We start from the raw sequence: 18,426 nt of genomic DNA, 5'->3' as shown, positions 1-18,426 counted from the left end.
GACCCAGTAGAGCAGGAGATGAGAACTGAATAAGAACCAGGTCTGGGTAGGAATCCAACTGAAGTGGTTGGTGTTGCCAAAAAGAATATGGGATAGCTTTACCTGAGGGGCAGACCAGGGCTCATGGGATCCAGTGACATCTGAGAGGGATAAGAGACAACTTATCCCCAAGACCATAATACCGGTAATGGCAGAGCAGGGAGGAGAAAGCTCTTTGGCAGTTTCCAAAAGGGGATGCGGGAATGGGGTTGGAGTTGGGGCCACAGAAAACAGAAGAAAACACCTGACCCAGCCACAGGTCCTGTCCACCATTCCAGGGCAGCAGGGACAGGATTTGCTGGTCTATGTCTTACCATGAGCTAATGAGACAGAAATGAAAGCACATCCAGGATCTGTCACAAAAGACCTTTAATGGTCCCTTATTTATGGTTCTTTTGTTCATTTGTCCTGTTAGAGTTGAATAAACTGTAATAACTTATCTGACATTATAAGGAATGCCACAGGTACAACAGATAAACCTGGCAGGTGGCCCAGGAATGAGGGCATAACAAAATAATCACTTAACAGAAGGGCCACAGACCTGGAGACCTGTCCCAGTCACCTGTCACTCCCTGCATCCAGGATCCACACAGTCACTGTGCCAGGCTCAATGCTGGCTCCCATTGGGTAGGAAGAGGCACATCTCCCATAGTGTGTGTGGCTAGAACTTAACACTGAGCAGAGATGCTCCAGGAAGATGTTACATCCCATTAGTCATTAATCCCATTAATCAAGTAGTCTGCTGATCTGCAGTGCAGGCCATGACCACACCCCGTTTGTGCAGATCCCACCTCTCATATGACACTGCTTATCATGCCCACCTATGACCTTCCCTTGCAGTAATCCCTGTGAGGAGGGCAGAGCTCGGCACTAGCCCCATCTTACACATGAGGAAACTGAGGTCAGTGGGGTTCCAAGGGCATACTTAGGCTGAACATAGAACTCTTTCTCCCATGCCACATGGTTGGCTATGCCCTGAGCCTCACATTTTCCCCATAGAATTCCCTCAATAGGGCTTGGACAGGATTCTGTGTCAAGGGCTAGTCCAGGTCTCACCAATGTAGCCCCCCAACTTAGCCCTGGTCAGGGGCCCTAGCAGAGAGGCAAGCTGGCAGAGAGAATGTGGGATACTGTGGGTGGGGGACCAGCATCCCTTCAGTCACCTTTCTGATGCCCACACACTTGCTTGTCCACAGATGTGGGAGCAGAATCCTATTAGAATGGCTCAAGGGAAACCTACTGCTTTAAAAGTCTCTGGAGGGGCATGTCCTCACAGGAGGGACTTCTGTCATAAAGTCCTCCCTCAGCACTTGTTTTGTATAAAACCCAGACATCGATCCATCTGGCTGTATGTAAAGAGGAACCTGAGTCTAGTTTCTCCTTCTCTCATTATGTGTCCCTTAGGCCTGGGCCAGGGAAGTGGGGTGCAGACACAAATTGTGGGGTGGGGGCTGGGCCTGTGTCCTTGCTCCTCAGTCCCCCACACTGCATGGGCTGATATCAAGGTAAGACTCATCCTCACTGAGCACCAGGCCCCTGCCTAAATCAAACCCAGGCCAGAGCTTCAGGGTGGGTGAGCTACAAAACCATCAAATGTGTATATGCACGTACGTGCGTGCGTGTGTGCGTGCATGCATGCGTGTGTGTGTGTGTGTGTGTGTGTGTGTAAGCAAATGCTTGGGCCTGGGTCTGCGACCCAAGTTCCAATACAAAGACACTTTGTATTGGAATGCTAGAGCCATTCCAACATGAAAAGCAAGAATAGAGCCTGTGCTTGCTGGTTGAAGATCAAACCTTAGAATGGTGGTTTGAAGAAGTTTTTCTTCAAAAATTTGAAGGTGAAACCTCAATAGGCAAGACAGATAAAAGCAGAGTTGTCCTGGTGGAAGTGGGGATGAGGGAGAGCTGGAGACCTAGCCTTTGCCTCCACCCACATCTTCGCACTTTAGCAGCCCCTGACAACGCTCTGTGAAACTCAGGGGTTCCACAGCACCTGGTTTGAAAACCACTGTGTCAGAGTGTCTATAAATCATGGGTCCTGGGGACCTGTGCTTTGATTTCTCTTTCAGAGTGAGGAGTTGGGAGAGAGTCCTGGGGGAGGGGTTCCCCCTTCAATGAGCCTTTGAAGCCACTGTGTGGCGACACTGCAGGGGAGTGGGAGAGGTAGGGACCCTGTCCCACAGGTAGGCCATTTCGGTCCTGGAGGGAGGACAGAAGCGATGGACCTTCCTGGACAAGAATGGCAAAATGCCAAGCTCAGTGCAGGCTTTATGCATGAGGGTCAGGGAGGTCTGTTTTGGTCCTTGTTGACTTTAAAAACATCAGAACAGATATAGGCCCACGCCCATGAAACCCAATTATAGTTTAAGATTGGGGCCAATGCCTTCCTCTGGGATGGGTGGAGAACGTTCAGTCCCCAGTCACCGGCAGGAGAGAAGCTGCCTTTGTAGGATACTGGAGCCACTGGGTATGGGTCAGCGCGGGCTCAGCTCTTGGGGTAAGAGGCCTGGGTTTTTCCTGGGCCCAAATCCCTCCTAAGTGTCACCAAGAAGCATTGGCAGCTGTGTTTGATCCTGGAGGGGGCCTTCTACTTTGAAGGGCAATTTCTATTCCACCTCACCCTTGGGGTTCTTAGATGGAAGAGTGGTTCAGCCCTCCCTGGGCCTGGGAGTTGGTGGCTCTCCCTAACCTGGGATCAGAGCCAAGGCTTTTCTGGTCTCTATGGGATCTGAAAGATGGGATATGTGGGTGGCACCAGGCCTGTGACGATCCAGAAAGCCCAATAACTGATGACATCCATGGCTTGCCTATCTGTCATGATCACTGAGACCGCTATCTGTGGGCAAGGCATTCCTGAAGGCACGGTGACCTTCCTGTGTGACCCTGGGTTGGCCCCCTGCAGTGGCAGTGCCACGGCCTGTGCAGCCCTTTGCACCTTACAGAGCTGATTTTCATCTCCTCTGGGCCTTGCAATTCCTTGAGTCAGGTGGGCAAGGGATCACGATCTCAATTTACAGCTAGAGAAACAGAGCCCAAGAGGTCGAGTGACTAGCTCAAGGCTACTCAGCTGGTTGGTGACAACTGGACTGGAGGCCCAAGGGCTTCCAGGCCAGCACCGCGGGCACCGTGGGCTTCCAGGCCAGCATGCTTTGCATGGCACCATGTAGGAGCCAGCTTGTTGGCAACATGCCCAGCTGAACCAGCCCCTGGTGTGCCCACTCTCACCTGTCTGTGCCTTGAGGCTGACGCAGCCCATGGACTCCAGCCAAATAACTCAGTCCTTATCTTCAAGGGGACTGAACTCTTCTCACAGTGGTAGTGCTGAGGACATCCAGCTGGCCCTCTGCCTGTAGATTTTCACCCCGGGCCATGTTCTTTCCTTCCGCCCAGACTTTTATCTATATGCCCATCCACAAAGCCCACTGGAATGTACCAGTGTGGAGCTGTGTGGTCAGCACAGAGCCCACATGTGTGCACAGAGAGCCGATACTGTGGGCTGGTGCCTGGGGCCCAGTGGGGGCTCCTGCATCCCCAATTTCACTCCAAGGTCTCACCAGATTCCAGACAGGTTAACCTCCAGATGGAGAGGGGACCAGCATAGAAGGACTCAGTTATGGTGGGGGCCGCAGGTGGAGTGGGGTCTGGAGTCAATCAGAAGCTTTGAAAGATGATCTGGGTCTTTCTCTCAGGAAGAGGCCAAAGGAAACACTCTGGCTTGAGCATGGCACCTGGCTGGCAGGTGGGGCTGAACTCCAGTCTGTGCACCATTCAAAGTTTTGCATTCTAACATGGGCTGAATCTACCTGGAAAGGGCACTGCTTCTAATTCACAGCAAGGCACTATATGAACCAGCAGCAGCCAAGGAGCCCTGAAAGCAATGGCTCCCATTACTCCCCACTATAACGTTCACCTGACCATGAACTTTCTGAGGACAGGGGCTGCGACTGACCCATCTCTGTATCTCGAGTGCCCAGCACTGAGCAGAGATTGTCAGCCAAGAGCTGTTAAGCCAAGTTCGAACAAAATCGACTCAAAGAGTAAAAGTCTAGATGAGGCTATGATACTTCCCACAGCTAGAGAAATTTCCATTAAAACACTGGGATAAACCCCAAATGGTGAGTGTGACATTGAGGTGAAGAAGCTCAAGAAACCAGGCTGACAAATCTTTCACGTGTGCCAGTGAGGGATAGAGGAAGAGGTTTGTAGGGGAGTGATCAATTACCTCGAATCCTAAAGTGTCTCATACCAGCCTCAAAGGTTCCAGAGGAAGACGCTTGGCCTGTATTGCTAAAGCCCTTCATCAACTCTTCAGCTGTCCAATGAGGTGTGGACTGCCAGCAAGCTCTGGTAGAGAGGCTGGACCCCAGGGCTGGCCAGGAGAGTATGGCTGCCCCAAGCTGACTTGGTCCTGACCTGGGGCAGGGAGTCCCTAGCCTCAAATCTTCATGAGATTCAGGAGAAGGGCTGAGGTGCAGTGCTAGGTCTGTAAACTGGGTAATCTCACCATGGATGATGGTTACAGAGCCCATCTCAGGAGGGGCTGGACAGAAACGGTTTGAGACCCAACTTGCATAACAAATGTTTGTTGTCTCCTTTTTCAGGGAAGTATGGGATAGAGTAAGAGGGAGCAGGGATGGAGGAGAGCTCCCTTGCCCTGCTAAGCAATATATTTGCTTGGGTATAAGGTAAACCTCAGGGGGCCTACCATCCACAGGGAGCTGTGAGGCACCAGAGGCCCTGTCATGAGCAAATACAAGCTTGACCTTCTGTAACACTCAGGCCCTAGGGCCGAGCAGCTCATGCTAGCTATGGCCACAGTTTGACATTCGATGACCCTCCAGAGGCCCAAGAAGGGCCCTTCTCCAGCCTGGAAAGGGGTTGGCTAGGAGCTTGCCAGGGCCCCGCTGCCTCTGGGGTGCAATGAATCACCTCTGGAGGAAGACAAACAAGAGTCAATGGTCTGGCTCTGGTTCCACCCACCATACCAGAAGCTCTAAGGTTTACAAATTCTTAGAGGCCAGAGCTGGGAGGTCCCTTTGTGATTATCTGGTCAAACCCCTCGGTTTTCTAGGTGAAGAACTGAGGCCCAGAGAAGGAAAGGAACTTGCCCAAGGTCACACAGTAAGTGGGTGTCAAAGTCCAGACAAGAACAAATACCTTTTAACACTTTCTACCTCATCATCTGCCCACTCTATTGCCTAAAAATGCCCCAGGTCTCAATCACACCAACACCAGCCAATGGGTGCTGAGTATCCATGACACTGGGAACTGGTGGGGGTTCATCAACTCCCTAAGGAAATGAAGGGTTCTTTGCTACCTGACAGTCCCTTTCCTTTAGGTGAAGGCATCCTGATGGACCATGCCACCTTTTGGGAAAGAAGCCCCTCTGACTGTGGGCATGGTGGCCTCAAGCACTCTCTCCCAGACTGTGGGCCAGCCCAGCTCAGCCCGGGTGAACTGTAAGGTGAAGCAGGGGGATATGGGTGTCCCCAGCCCCATCTGGACCTCCAGCCTTACTTCCTGAGGGATCACCGATTGTTCTTACATCTGCAAAGGAGGGAACAGAGCAGATTCTTATCTTCCTTGCCCCTGACCTCACCTCTCAGAACCACCCTTCAGGAAACCTCCCCAGGAGCTTGAGCTCATTCTGCTTCTGGTTGGTGCTTTCCGAAGACCCCTCCCTTCTCTCTCTGTGCCTGTGTACGGACAGGACACACACATAAGATACAAGGTAGCTAGGATGTTACATCCTGACAGTACTGAAATTGATGGGCTAGTTCACACAGCTTGCCTTAGACTGAGTAACTGCTGGTGAGAAAGCCAGTCTGGTGGCTTTTCTCTACTCCTGGGGTCTGCAAACCCTCACCAATGGTCACTGTCAGACACAGAGGGATGGAGGGTGGGGACAGAGGGCTGGATGGGGAGAGGTGTTTGTTGGGTCTCAACTGCATGAAGCCATTGAGCATTTATCCACAGGTATGCCCCTCCCAGCCAGACGAGGGTGGCCCTCAGCATAGTCATCTTTTAGCTGCCAGAGCTGTGTTAGCCACGTGGGACTGTGGGCACCCTCTCACACGTCTTGAGCCCTCACCCTTCCAAGCCCTATGCCCCACATTCCCCATTCTGCTCCCCATCCCAAGTCAAATTCCAAGGCCAGAGCCAGGATGGCCTTTCCGGGGGCGGGTGTCACCAGGAAAAGAGAGGGGCTGGAGGGGTGCCCCGCGACAGGGGTGAGAGGGGTGAAGGTGGCCCATGTGCCCCTTGTTGGCATGGTGATGTGGGGCCAGTCCTGAGGCCAGAGGTTCACCACCGTGACCTGGAAGAACACTGGGCCCCCTGGTAGTAACTAGAAGAACAAAAGAGAGGGGGAACGAGAACGGGAAGAAGACGAATAAGCATCCTAGTGCAGGAGAGCCGACCCGGAGCTGCCCGGAGGGGGGCTGGCCCCAGTCTATCTGTCGTTGAGCTGCGGAGAGCCAGTACCATCTTCTTCCTCCTCCTTGTCGTCCTTCATGCCTTTCAGTCTCTGGCGGGCAAAGTCCTCAAACACGATGTCGTCATCGCTGGTGGGAAAGACAAGGAAAATGGGATGTGCTTGCAAGGCAGGGAGAGTAGGCTTATCCAGAGGGTTGGATGGGACTCCGAGGCTGTGCCCTGGGGTTGACCGTGGGCAGAAAGGCCTGTCCGGCTGGCCCATCTAGATGCCCTCCAGTGACAGTGGGAGTGGTCGTATCAAGACTCCAGCCAGTCGTGGAAATACCAGAGGGATACAAGGGTTTGACTTTCACGCCTAAGGGCTGGGAAGGGACCCAGTTCTTAAGGATTTGGGGGTGGGAGGCGGATATCAAATGGGGCTGGAGGTGCAGTGTAGCTGGGCTGGGGCCAGAGGGAGAACGTATTCACACTGCGAGAGGCCAGGCCACCAGCACTTTCACAGCCTATACTGAACCCCCCAGAACAGGTCCAGGAAAGCCCACCACCCACCCAAAGAACTACCCTCGGGAAGCATTCCTGTGTCTGCACAGGATGCTGCCGGCTTGGCTTAGTGGAGGAAAAACCCATGAAAGCCCTTCTCCAGGGAGCTGTCAGCTTACACTCTACCCTGAAGGATCTTGGATGGGACGGGGTCTGGGAGTAGCAAATCTAAACAGTGGGGCAGAGGCAGGGTGGGTGGGGAAAGGGGGTGCCTGAGTGGGGTTTCCAGACTGAGGACCGCTTTTAAGAACAGTGAGTTCTGTTCTATCACATAACATGTACACCTAGGCCCACCCAAGTCCCCTGCCACACAGAACTCAGCCAGCCACATGAGGTATCCTCATGGGGTGACTTGAGACCCCACATCCCAAATATCTCCTGGGGGACAAGGAAAGGGTGGATTTGGAGCCGGAGAGAGAAAGCTGCTTGGCTCTGGAGGTGGTTCATGACGTCGGCCCAGGTCCTCCCCCTCTGGCCACTGTCCGGTGAGGCGATGGCCTTTGACCGCAGGGAAATCCGCATCGGTCCTCAGGAGGCAGAAGCAACAAGAGCCCCAGAACCTTCCCCACCCCACAGCCTGATTCACCAGCTGGGCGCGGGCAGGGCAGGAGAGCCCCCAGCCAGGGCCCGAGCCGAACCAGCCCTGTGAAAGCCGAGCAGGCGCTGTGGACGGACGAACGGACTGACGGACGGACGGACGTGCAAGGACGAGGGAGGAAGACAGACCCCACCAAGGCAGGAGGAAGAGGAACAGGCACGGAGGGTCCTTCAAGTCACATGCAGGCAAGCGGGTTGCTGAAGAGGCGAGCAGAGGCGGCTCTCAGCAGACGGGGTTAGATCAGCTGTTCCTCAGGGGTTAATAAGTATATATGCAAATGACCCCATCGCCCCACCACCACCACCCAAGGCCCGCCCCCCGGACTTCTGCAGGCAGGGTTTGGCTTACTTGGTGTCAAGTTCTATGAGATTGGTATCTACTGGTGCCTCGTTCTCTGGAACTAAACACAGGGTGGGCGGGCGCCCGAGCATTAGTGGCGAGTGGGCACAGGGCCAGGTGGCTACAGCTCCCCACTCCAGGGCAATGAGGAGGGCTAAGAAAGAAGGGAAGTGGGGAAGAAGGGCTGCTCCTTGATCTTGAAAACACCCTCAAATCATCCTAAAGGCAGGAAGGAAGGTCCAGGAGGGTCCACGAAGGCCCAGGAGGCCCCCCTGCAGCTCCAGAAGTATAGAAAAACCTCCGGACCCTACTCCTTTGTCATGCCTCCTACATGACTTAGATTCTTAAGTACAGGACTTTCATAAAGTGTTAAGACAACCTTATTTTTTCCCTCACATTTTCACGTCTCTGAACTTGGGGTATGTTTTACAAACAATGGCATCTGATAGTTTCATTGTGAGAACATTTTTCTTTCTTTGTGGTACATACTATCAAGTTGTCTCAGCTCAAACAGTCTTCGATTTAAGGAAATATGACCAATCTGGTCATCTGACCCCTCCGCTCCCAACCTCCCTCCCCATGGACAAAGGAGTCAAGACCTTTCTGTCTCTTGGGGGAGTCAGATGCAAATAGAGGAATGTGGGCCTCACAAAAGACCCTGGGGAGCTGAGGGAAAAGGGTGACCCAGGGCTGAAGGCTAACCCAGAGTGAGATGGGATGATGGGGAGACACAGCAGCTGGTGGAGAATGGGGTCGGCAACCTGGAAACTCCCACTCCAGTGACCCACAGATCCTGCTCACCTTCACGATGTGGGGGTTCCTCTTTGGGCTTGGGGTGCATTAGGGTGAAGGGCAGTTCCACAGCCACGTCACTGAAACAGAGACCCAGACCCGGTCAGCTTTGAGCCCAGTCTCAGACTGTAAGACTCAATGCCCTATCAGTTTGAGGACTGGGGGAGGGTTTTATGGTCAGAGGAGGTAGCTCCCAGCTAAGGCAGGGAATCTGCTCAGACCCTAGTTCTGCTACTCAGTGAACTTTACTCTCTCTAGGAGTTGAATTAGAAGACCTTTTCTGCTGGCTCCAAAAAGAAATGGAAACCTCCCCTTTCCTGAGAAGGATCCCTGGATTCTCATGAGCTGGGACGAGGCAAAGGGCTGGGAAAAGGACAGGGCAGTGTGCATGTTGGTCCCTCGGTGGCTCCAGAGGTGTCCGGGGACCGTGCAGGCCTCAAATCACCACAGCCAGCCCAGCCTTCCTTAACACAGCCCTTCCCCCCCTACTCAGTCCCACCTCCCAACATCTCCATGAGACTCTTATGAAAGTGCTCCAGTGGTCCTAACCCGTCACATCTGGATGATGCACTGCTGAGGTCAATTAATCAAATTCAAGTTGTATTGGCCCAGGCCCCAGGACTATCTACACTTTGCAAAGAGCCTTGAAGCCCTGTAGGGATGGAGGGTCTGGGTGGTGGGCAAGAATGGGGAAAGGGGCTGCCAACACCCAGGGCTTCTGACCAGGACCTCCTTCCCCTTGGCCCTGAGGAACAGAATAGTAACAAGGGCAGACACGTGGTGCTGACTCTGCGCCGAGGACTGTTCTAGAGTAGCTCCTTTAATCTCCACAACAACCCCATTATTATGGCGTATGTACAGACTAGGAAATTGAGTCACAAGGAGGAAAAATAATACCGCACAAGGCCACACAGCTATTAATGGGAAGTGACAAGATTCGGACTCCATAATTGACATCCTTACCCACCGAGTGATAACTGCTCAGAATTGAGGTGGTGATTCCTATCCGTCCTCTGCTCTCCACTCCTACAGAAGCAGCCATGTTCCTCCTCTCAGCTTGGGGTGGTGTCACCTAGGAGGCCCTGCCAACTACGAGCACCTTCAGGCACAACCTTATCTCACTGACCTTGCTGCCCAGAGCCCAGTTGGTGGGGAGGAAGGGAGAGTGGTACAGAGTAGGCAGGGACACCGGCTGTGCAACCAGAAAGGTCTGTTCCTGGCCCCAGCACTGTCCGGGGGGACGCTTTTACATCTTCAAGTCTCACTGAGCTCATCTGGAAAATGGGGATAGCAATACTTACCTTCTAGAACCACAAGAACTTCTAGGAGATGATATAGGTGAAAGGTTTGATTGAACTGTGACACTGGTACCTGCCAGCATCATTACTTCCCCTCAGTGGGAACATGGGGGCCTCATAGGCTATTAAAATAGTCTGGCTTTTCTTTTCTTTTTTGGTTTTTGCTTACAAAGGGGATTGCTTTTCCAGGCTCACTTGGAAGCGTGAACTATCAGAATGGAAGAATGCATTTGCCAACCTTCGTTAAAGCCAAACAGGATGTGGGTGGAAGAATCTAGGCATTAACTCCAGCGGGCCATGAGTGATCAAGGACAGAGGATGGGACTGATTCCTCCCTGCGACCTCAGCATGTAGCACAAAGCTGGGCACAAACCTGGGTTCAGAAAATCTTTGTGGAATTGTACTGAACCGAATCGAATTACTTTCACCTCGCCAAATAGATGATTTCTTGGGATGAACAACACTGCCCTCCTTGTGACAGCAGGAGGCAAATCCACTGCAGGTGGAGCGTGTGCAGTTCTGGGAATGTGCAAGGATCCAGCTGGCTACAAAGAATCTTGTCTACAAGGGCAGACCTCCACAGGCCCTCTCCTTAGCAACGCACGGCCAGCATTTAACTCCCATTAGTGTACAAGTGTGGAGGCCACGAAACCTGCATTTCTCCAAAACGCGAGACTTTTAGGGGGCCATTCCCCAGATCAATGAAGCTGACTTTGCTGTCTGCGGAGGTTCTTATCTCTTGGATGGAATGGAAGGTTTTTAAAGGGCAGGTTTTTAAAGGAGAAACTGCATCTCCCTAGTCTCTTTGGAGAGGGCCCTAGACCAGGCACATGCCTGAGCCTGGCAATCGAAAGTGACTGTTAAGATTCCTTCCAACCCAGTGCCCTGCACTTCGGATCTCTGGGCCCTCCAGGAAGGTGGGTTGATCAGGTTGAAGGGAGGGACTTTACCTGGATGCAAGGTCTCCCAACAGGCTGGGTGGGTCAGAGGAGGCGGGAGAAGTGGTCAGGAGAGAGTTCAGAGAGGAAGAAAACAGAAAGTACGTTCATTCACCACCTTGCTGCCCATAGGGATAGGGAAGACCCTGAGATGCGCTCCCACCCGCCGCTGCGTGGCTGTAACCTCATCCAGAGATACAGAGATGCCATTAGCCTTGCCCAGGGGACTGAAATCCAGGCCCAGCTCAGCCAAATCTCCTCACAGGAGATCCTCTCACTAAGCCTGAGGATCCTTCTCTGCAAAGGAGACATAAAAACTGACCCCTGTGCTGCCCACCCTGGGGAAGCCTCTCTGGTGGTAGAAGAAATCAGTTTGGGATTCACCGAGGATTCCTCAAGGAAGAGCCTGAGGCAGACTGTGGATCCTGCAAGAGTCACAGGACACAGGATTTGGGATTTTCAGGTCTGAGATGTCCTATATATGTGGTCAGTATTATACACTGCCAACTACATAAGGCATTATTCTAGAAATAAAGGGGATTCAATGTCTAAAGCTATTAGCATTCAAATCTTTTCATAGACATTTATGAATCAGAGAAAAAAAAATCCCTGTGACAAATTAGAAATCCTCATTCTAGGTTTCCAACAACATGCAGGCCCGTTCTGTGGGGAAAAGTTCCATCTGAGCCTCCACCAGCTTGTGCTCCGGGGCAAGAAATATGTCTGGTCTAGTGCAATGAGCCCAGCACCTAGCCTATGACCTGAGATCAGGGGAGGAGATTTCAGGAAATGTTTGGAAAACTGTCTGGGCCTCTGTTTCCCCATCTGTCAAATGGGAGAGTCAGAACTTCCCTAATCCAGCTCTCGTTAGCCATTTCCTCAGCAGATCAGCATGGGCATGAGCAGGGGTGGGTGCCGTGCCCCAACATGTGATGAGGGCACAGAACCCTCTGGAGATCCCACAGCATAGATTCTGAGGAATCTTGCCCCCCACCCCCACCCCAACAACAACCCCAGGTGCCCAGACAGGGAAAGGGAAGAGGAGGAAGGGGAGGAAGGAGAGAAACATGGAGAGGGCAGGCAAGGGATTGAAAGCCTCTGAAGTGGGAGAGGGAAAGGAGGCAAAAGAGAAGGAAAAGGAGCATGAAAGGGGAGGAGAAAAAACAGGAAGTGGATGCTTTGTGGATGCAGCTAAAACGTCAGACTAACAGGTAGAATGGGGCAGTGGGCTGTGGATGGTCGGGGACACCCCGCTCAGCACTTCGAGTCTTGGGCTGGGCTAGAGCACTTACCCGCCCCGAGATACCACCAGCTTCACTTTCACCTTGTAGGAAACAATGATGCCCAGGATCTCCCGGTTGGCTCCTTCCCTCAACCTGCAAGGTGACATAGGGAAGCAGGTTCATGGCGGCTGGCTGGGTAGATGAGACACAGTAGGGTGGCATGGGGGGGGCGGGGGCGGGTAGCAGCTATCCGTCCCTCTCCTGGTCCACTCAGCCACCATGTGCAAACAGAGCTCCGTATATGAGAAAAGTAAGCTTTGCCCTGAGTGGATAGGAACCTAGAGCCCTGGGTCCCACCTCTGGTTGTAAAACTCAGTCCCTGTGCACACCTGGTAAGCCTCCTTCCTCCCTAGGCCCGAGTCCCTGCAGCGTGGTGGGTCCTTTCTACCCTTAGATGGATGGATTCTGCTTCTCTCACTGCTCAGCGACTCATGGGGCACAAAGGGCTAGACAGGCGGGGAATTCAGAGGGGAGGGGGGAAGCTGGCAAGGCAGTGGGGGAAGGTAGTGGGGCAGACCCTCCAGGAGATGTCCCCTCAAGTCTGGAAGCCTTGAAGTCAGATGGGATTTGAGCCGGGGTGGAAGAAGAGGAAGAGGGGCAAAAGCTTGGAGGTGAGTGGCTAGCGTGTGCGTGCGAACAACTGTGTGACTGGAACATGGGGTATGTGTGGGGGGTCATGGGCAGGCGGGCTGCAGAGGCAGGCCAAAGCCCCACTGAAGGGCCAGACCTCAGGAGGTAGGACAAGAGGAGTCTCCACACCCCAGGTCTACACTAGAGCAGGTAGCCTCAGATCCATGATGACCATGAGGCAAGAGTGATTGTATGGCCCAGGGATCCCTGCCTTTGAGGGGCACACCTCCATGGGTCTTGCCCAGCTCACTGTCCACATCTTCCCAGACTCCCCCCCCCTCCTGATTCATCCCCTCCTGCTGGATGAATCCAGCCTTACTCTGCCTCAGGGACACACCCCATCTGACTGTAGCTACTAGGTCAGGAGCTGCTGCCTCCCGCAGGAAGCCTCTCCGGGTTGCACCCCCTCCCCCAGGCAAGCCAGAAGAGCCCAGCACTGACTAAGGGAGCTGGGTCTAGGGGCCCATCTTACTCTCTGGTCACCCCTGGATAGGAGTGGGAGTAAGGGGACAGCTTCTCTCTGGCTCAAGCTCCTGGGGATGGGCCAGGGACGCTGGGGGAGAAAGTAGCCACACCATGTACTGGCACTGGTGGGAACAGGTGTGTGTGGACCCACTGGGGGCAGGGAGTGGGGAGGGTGGGTCCTCACAGGGTGCTGGAAGCCAGGTTCGTGTCTTCGTGCTTGAGCTTCCCGTCCAAGGCGAGGCCCCGCTTCTCTCGGTTGTTGGCCAGGAAGGGGGTCAGTGTGTAGACTTTGCAGAATGTCGAACTGGGTGCCACTGTGTCACTGGGAAGAAGGCAGGCGGGTGTGGAAATACTCCCCAGAGCCAACCTGCAGCCATCACCCCCAGCCCAGCCAGAACATCTCAAAGACAACATAGTAACATTTAAAACAGGTGTTTAACTTTCAAAACTACTGATTGCTATTACGTGTAAAACACACACACACATGCATGAAAAATTACATGAAATGCACTTGCCTCCCCAAAGGAGGCAGGGCCAAGGGGAAAAAAACCCTAAACAGATGTGTCTTCTAATGGGAGCATCTACGTCCTTTTTAAATGAGAAGAGTTTCATTTAGGACCTCTCCTGTTGACTCGGCTGCTAACAGGTTTGGGACAAAATTCCATGCTGTCCTCAAACCTAGAATTTTTAAACATAATCATTCTCTACCCTCCCACACACAACCCCTTTTACCCAATGAACTGGATTATTCCTTGATCAGACAGGAAATGCTGTGTACCTAACACCTTCCCCTCTTTGCCGTGGCTGCCAGGAAGCTCAGAGCAAAGTATCTCCTTCAATCTCGGTTTCTAGTACAGGGTAGTCATGACCCCAGTCTGCTTAGATTCATTAGCTCTCATTTGGTCATTCTAGTTTTAGTAGGTCTTTCCATTGACTGGAACATGCATTTCCCTGTAGCGAAATCAAGTGGACGTCTTCTAAAAGGCTGTGTGGGGTCATCTACCATGAAGAGACAAGAAAATCTGAGGCCAAGCCCTCTGCCAGGCAGAAAAGAGCCATCCGCACCTGTAACCAGAACCAGGGCTTCTCACTTCCCACCCAGTCCCACACATCCAAGGCTGGGCTTGTGTTCACTTACTCAGCCTCTTCCATGGCCACCGGGCACTTGTACTGGGCTGTGTTGAAAAGGCAGATGTCCGCATACTGGCGCACTGGGGAGGAAGAGGGAAACAAGGTGGCGTGAGCCAGCGGTGCAGCTCCCAGGCAGGCTAGGCTCCCTCGAATTGAGGATGTTTGGTCCCGGTAATGGCCAGAGCGCACTGGGAGATTCTGCAAGAGGCCACCCCCATCTTCCACCTAAAAGGTAGTCCCCACACACCCACTCCCTTCCACTGCCACAAATCTCCCTCAAGGGCAGCTTTGCCCAGAACCTAGGGAACCTGAATAGGTGACTTAAACAGTAAACTCATTACCTGGCCAATGAACAGCTTGTATCACTAGCCTCAAAAGCCTTACCCTTTGGCTTAGAGCAGGCCCTGGGCTTCCCTACAGGCAGTAGTTATCTGTACGGCTGCTAACAAGGGGAGAAGCTTCAGCTCCCCCAACCCTTGGGTTGATTCCCTCTTGCCTGCCCCCCTGGGCTGGCCCTCTGCCCAGGGTACCCGAGATCTTGATCTTCTTCACTGTCTTGTTGGTGTTGTTGGTGACGTGAACATTAACGCTGATGGGTTCTCCATGGTAATAGATCTGGGAGGGGTAAGAAGGGGGAAGGGTTGGACCAGAGAGTATTAAAGCTCTAGAGAGGGGGAGAGAGAAGAGACCCCACACACATCTCCTGGGGTTCCCCAGACTTTGGCCACTCTGACATTGGCCTCAAGTTCATCAGCCGCTTCCCACTGATGCTACGTCACTGGGCATGTTCAGTTCTTTTGTGGGATTTTGAAAGATGATTGAATTAGAAGGTGATATTCCTGGGCTCCAGTCCTGACGTGGTCACCAGAAATAATGGGAGTGATGAAACAATGATAATGAAGGATGAGAGCGGCGTGACCTTGGACCCGTCTGTCTAAGCCTCAGCTTCCCCTTCTATTCAATGGAGGGGTTGGACTAAGTGATGTATCAAGTCCCTGCTCACTCTGGATGCCAGGAATTTCAGACACAGGAGGGTCTAAAAGAAGCAAGAGAAAGGTGGGGAAGAGCTGACCTGCTCACTGAGGGAACCGGCTCTGAGTCCTCATTGAAGGACCTCATCTCAAATCTTGTCCCCAACACCTGCCTTCAGCTGTCCCCAGAGATGAGGAAGCAGGGCCCATACCTCAAAAGGAGGAAGGCGTGTGGGGAGATGGCCAGGAGCCCAGGTCCCTTCGTGACGTACCCTGACTTCTAAAGTCAATCACACCCTTCAGACTCATACCCCACTCTGTAGCTTCTTTAGGCCCCCAGAGCCTTCCCCAAATTCCCCAAGGGAGGTCTCAGATTCCCTGAACCCTGTGGCCTCAGGACTGGAGGTGGAAGCTCCTACCTAAGGAGCCTGAGAGGCCATCAGAGAGTTGGGATCTGAGGTCCCAGCCCCAGGAGAACAGCCCTCACCCCCCGCCAAGCCTAAACCTCCTACCTCCTTATCCAGGGAGGCCTCTAGATGCAGGGGCTTGTCCGACATGAGGAACTGCCTGGTGGTCTCAGCTGTGGGCTGGGGGCCAGGCCTCTCCGGGGCATACTGAACCTTCCTGATAACCAGGCGCACGGAATTCCTAATGAAGATGGACAGAGCAAAAGAACAGCCAGAGTCACCTGCCTCCATTCCGTTCCCTTGGGATCTTCCCTTTCCTGCTCAAGAGACTGCAATGGCTCCCCATGGCCTTAGAATCCAGTCCAAACCACAAGGGTTAACATAGGGGCCTTGTCACCACCTGGCCCCACTCAATGCTCCCCCACTGTGGCCGCAGCCACCCCTACTTCCTCACTATCATCCTTGATGGTCTATCTAGTCTTTTCTCTGCAGCTTCACTTGCACTGCCCCCACCTGCAACACCCTCTTCCCACTTCTGCTCTCATTTGCTCCCTTCTTCAAGGCCCAGCTAAATCCCTCTTCTTCTAAGAAGCCTTCCTAGATCGGCTCACTTGATTTTCTCATGGTCTGAACTCCCACATAATCAAAGCTGGACTATCCCATTGCAGCATTTGATGTGGGTCTGTGTCTTAGCAGCCAGCAGGATAGCAAGAAAAAGACTGTGTTTTCACTTCCTGCATCCCTTATGTCACTTCATAGCATAAGCTCTTTAAGGACAACATTTTGTATCTAAATTGTTCAGTGCTGTGTTCTCACCACCTATGACAGTGCCTGCCATCTAACAAGTGCCCACCAAATATCTATTACATCAAAATACACAAAGGGGCTCCATGAAGAAATGGGGTCTCAGAGAGGTGATGGGGTTCCGTCAGAGGGTATGGATTCAGTCAGGGGGGTGCTGGCCAGCAAAGAGGATAGAGACTCAGTGGGATGATGGAGGCTCAGAGATGAGATTGGGCTCAATGAAGGTGACAGGGGCTCAGGGGAGAAATGAGGGAGGACACAAGAGTTGGGAGGGGATGGGACCCGGGGAGGTAGGGTCTGTGGCATGCTGGGTTTGCCAGCACCCGCACTTCTCAACTCTACTCCCTGGAACTGGATAGCCAGGGTTAAGGTCTAAGCTCTCCCTTTATGAGCTATATGACCTTGAGTAAATTAACCTCTGGGTCTCAGCTTCCTCATTTGTAAAATGGTAAACAATAGTGACACCTACCTCACAGGGTTGCTGTGAGGATTAACTTAGTTCATACATGTTTATCACTCTGAATAGTGTCTGGCCCTTAATAGGCCCTTGATAAATGATAGTTGCTGTATCATTAGTAATAGTAGCAGTAGTATGGACTTAAAATATCCCATTGGTAGTGGGGTGAAGGTGGTGGCCTTCAGTGTTGTTCTTTTTCCTTGGTCTTGTGAGGCCTCTCCAAAAACCCACAACCCCCTTTCCTTCCCCTGGTCTCAGATCTTAAGAAGAAAAAGAAGCCAGAAACCAGGGGAAGGGTCCCAGCTCCCCAAACTCAGGAGTTTCCCAAGCTGAAGATGAAGATGCCTGCAATACACACTTCAGCCACCAGATGGCAAACTCAGCCCAGGTTCTAGGAAGTTGCAGCGCCCTCCCTCAACCAGCCTCCGTTAGGAATTGTGCCTGGGGAGGCAGAGTACATTCGAGTTGGGAGCTGAGACCAGCCTCACCAGGAGGACCTGCTTTGAGAAGGAGCAGGCATGAGAGCAGGGCTGGGCAGTCCATCTCAGAAGTCAGGGCTAGCTATTTCCGGCTGCCAGCCTAGACTGTCTGCCCAGGGCTGTGCCTGGCTGGGAGAGCACTACCTTCTCTAACCCTCCCCGTCACTTTCCCCAGGGGTGGCTTAACTGACTGCACTTCCCTCCCTCACGTAGAAGCCTCCACTGACCCCACATCCCACCCCAAGCACCAGCTACTCCTGATGGCCTCCCAGGAAGAGAACCGGGGAGTGGGGGGTCTAAGATGGCTGGGAAAAATCTTGTTCGCTGTTAAAAGCAACCTTAATTTTGTGTTTCTTTCCAAAACAAAACAAAAAGACATGCAGTCTGGTGGGGCAGAACTAGAGGCAGGGAGGGAGATGGAGGAGGCAGGTACAGTGGTGTAAAGGAAAAAATGCAGAGGCCTGAGCCAGGGCAATGGAGCCACCTCCCCCAGGAAACCCTCCATGACTTGCCAGCCTTCCAGAGTGCCCTTGTCAGAGTTCCTGAGGCTGGAACGTGTGGCCCCTCCTCTCACACTTCCAGGTATTGTTACTTATCTCTTCTTCAGACTTTGCGGGTCCTGTCTCCCTCCCTCTGCCAACAGGCAGCCCACACCCCGCGGAAGCTGTGCCCTTCTCACCGCTTGTGGATCTTCTCCTCCAGGTTCTCAGCACAGAAGGCTTTGACTTCATAGTCCACACCACAGGCCTGAGGGGAAGGGGCTGCTGACCACAGGGCCTTGGAGAGGGCAGGGTCCCGACAGCACAGCCATCCCGCCCTC

The 18,426-nt window shown here is 53.1% G+C and overlaps 1 protein-coding gene across 3 annotated transcripts in view; it reads right to left on the bottom strand.

The window, feature by feature from the left end:
* Positions 1 to 391: 391 nt before the first annotated feature.
* The window catches only part of ARRB1 (arrestin beta 1), a 68,405-nt gene continuing 50,370 nt past the window's right edge, over positions 392 to 18,426 (bottom strand). For 2 of the 3 annotated variants that reach the window (XM_077776428.1, XM_077776413.1), the window contains exons 7-16: positions 18,286 to 18,353; positions 15,972 to 16,107; positions 15,019 to 15,103; positions 14,496 to 14,568; positions 13,542 to 13,679; positions 12,272 to 12,355; positions 10,992 to 11,015; positions 8,753 to 8,823; positions 7,961 to 8,012; positions 392 to 6,602 (exon numbers count right to left, since the gene is read on the bottom strand). In XM_077776428.1, the coding sequence (XP_077632554.1) occupies positions 6,491 to 6,602; positions 7,961 to 8,012; positions 8,753 to 8,823; positions 10,992 to 11,015; positions 12,272 to 12,355; positions 13,542 to 13,679; positions 14,496 to 14,568; positions 15,019 to 15,103; positions 15,972 to 16,107; positions 18,286 to 18,353 (843 nt within the window). In that variant the 3' untranslated portion in view covers positions 392 to 6,490. The remainder of the gene's footprint in view (positions 6,603 to 7,960; positions 8,013 to 8,752; positions 8,824 to 10,991; positions 11,016 to 12,271; positions 12,356 to 13,541; positions 13,680 to 14,495; positions 14,569 to 15,018; positions 15,104 to 15,971; positions 16,108 to 18,285; positions 18,354 to 18,426) is intronic. The other variant, XM_077776420.1, reaches the window with a different exon arrangement.

This window comes from Crocuta crocuta, unplaced genomic scaffold, assembly GCF_008692635.1.
Source record: "Crocuta crocuta isolate KB4526 unplaced genomic scaffold, BGI_CrCroc_1.0 scaffold271, whole genome shotgun sequence".
Taxonomy (NCBI): Eukaryota; Metazoa; Chordata; class Mammalia; order Carnivora; family Hyaenidae; genus Crocuta; species Crocuta crocuta.
The sequence above is the reverse complement of the archived record's forward strand: the minus strand, read 5'-3'. Positions and strand labels throughout refer to the sequence as shown.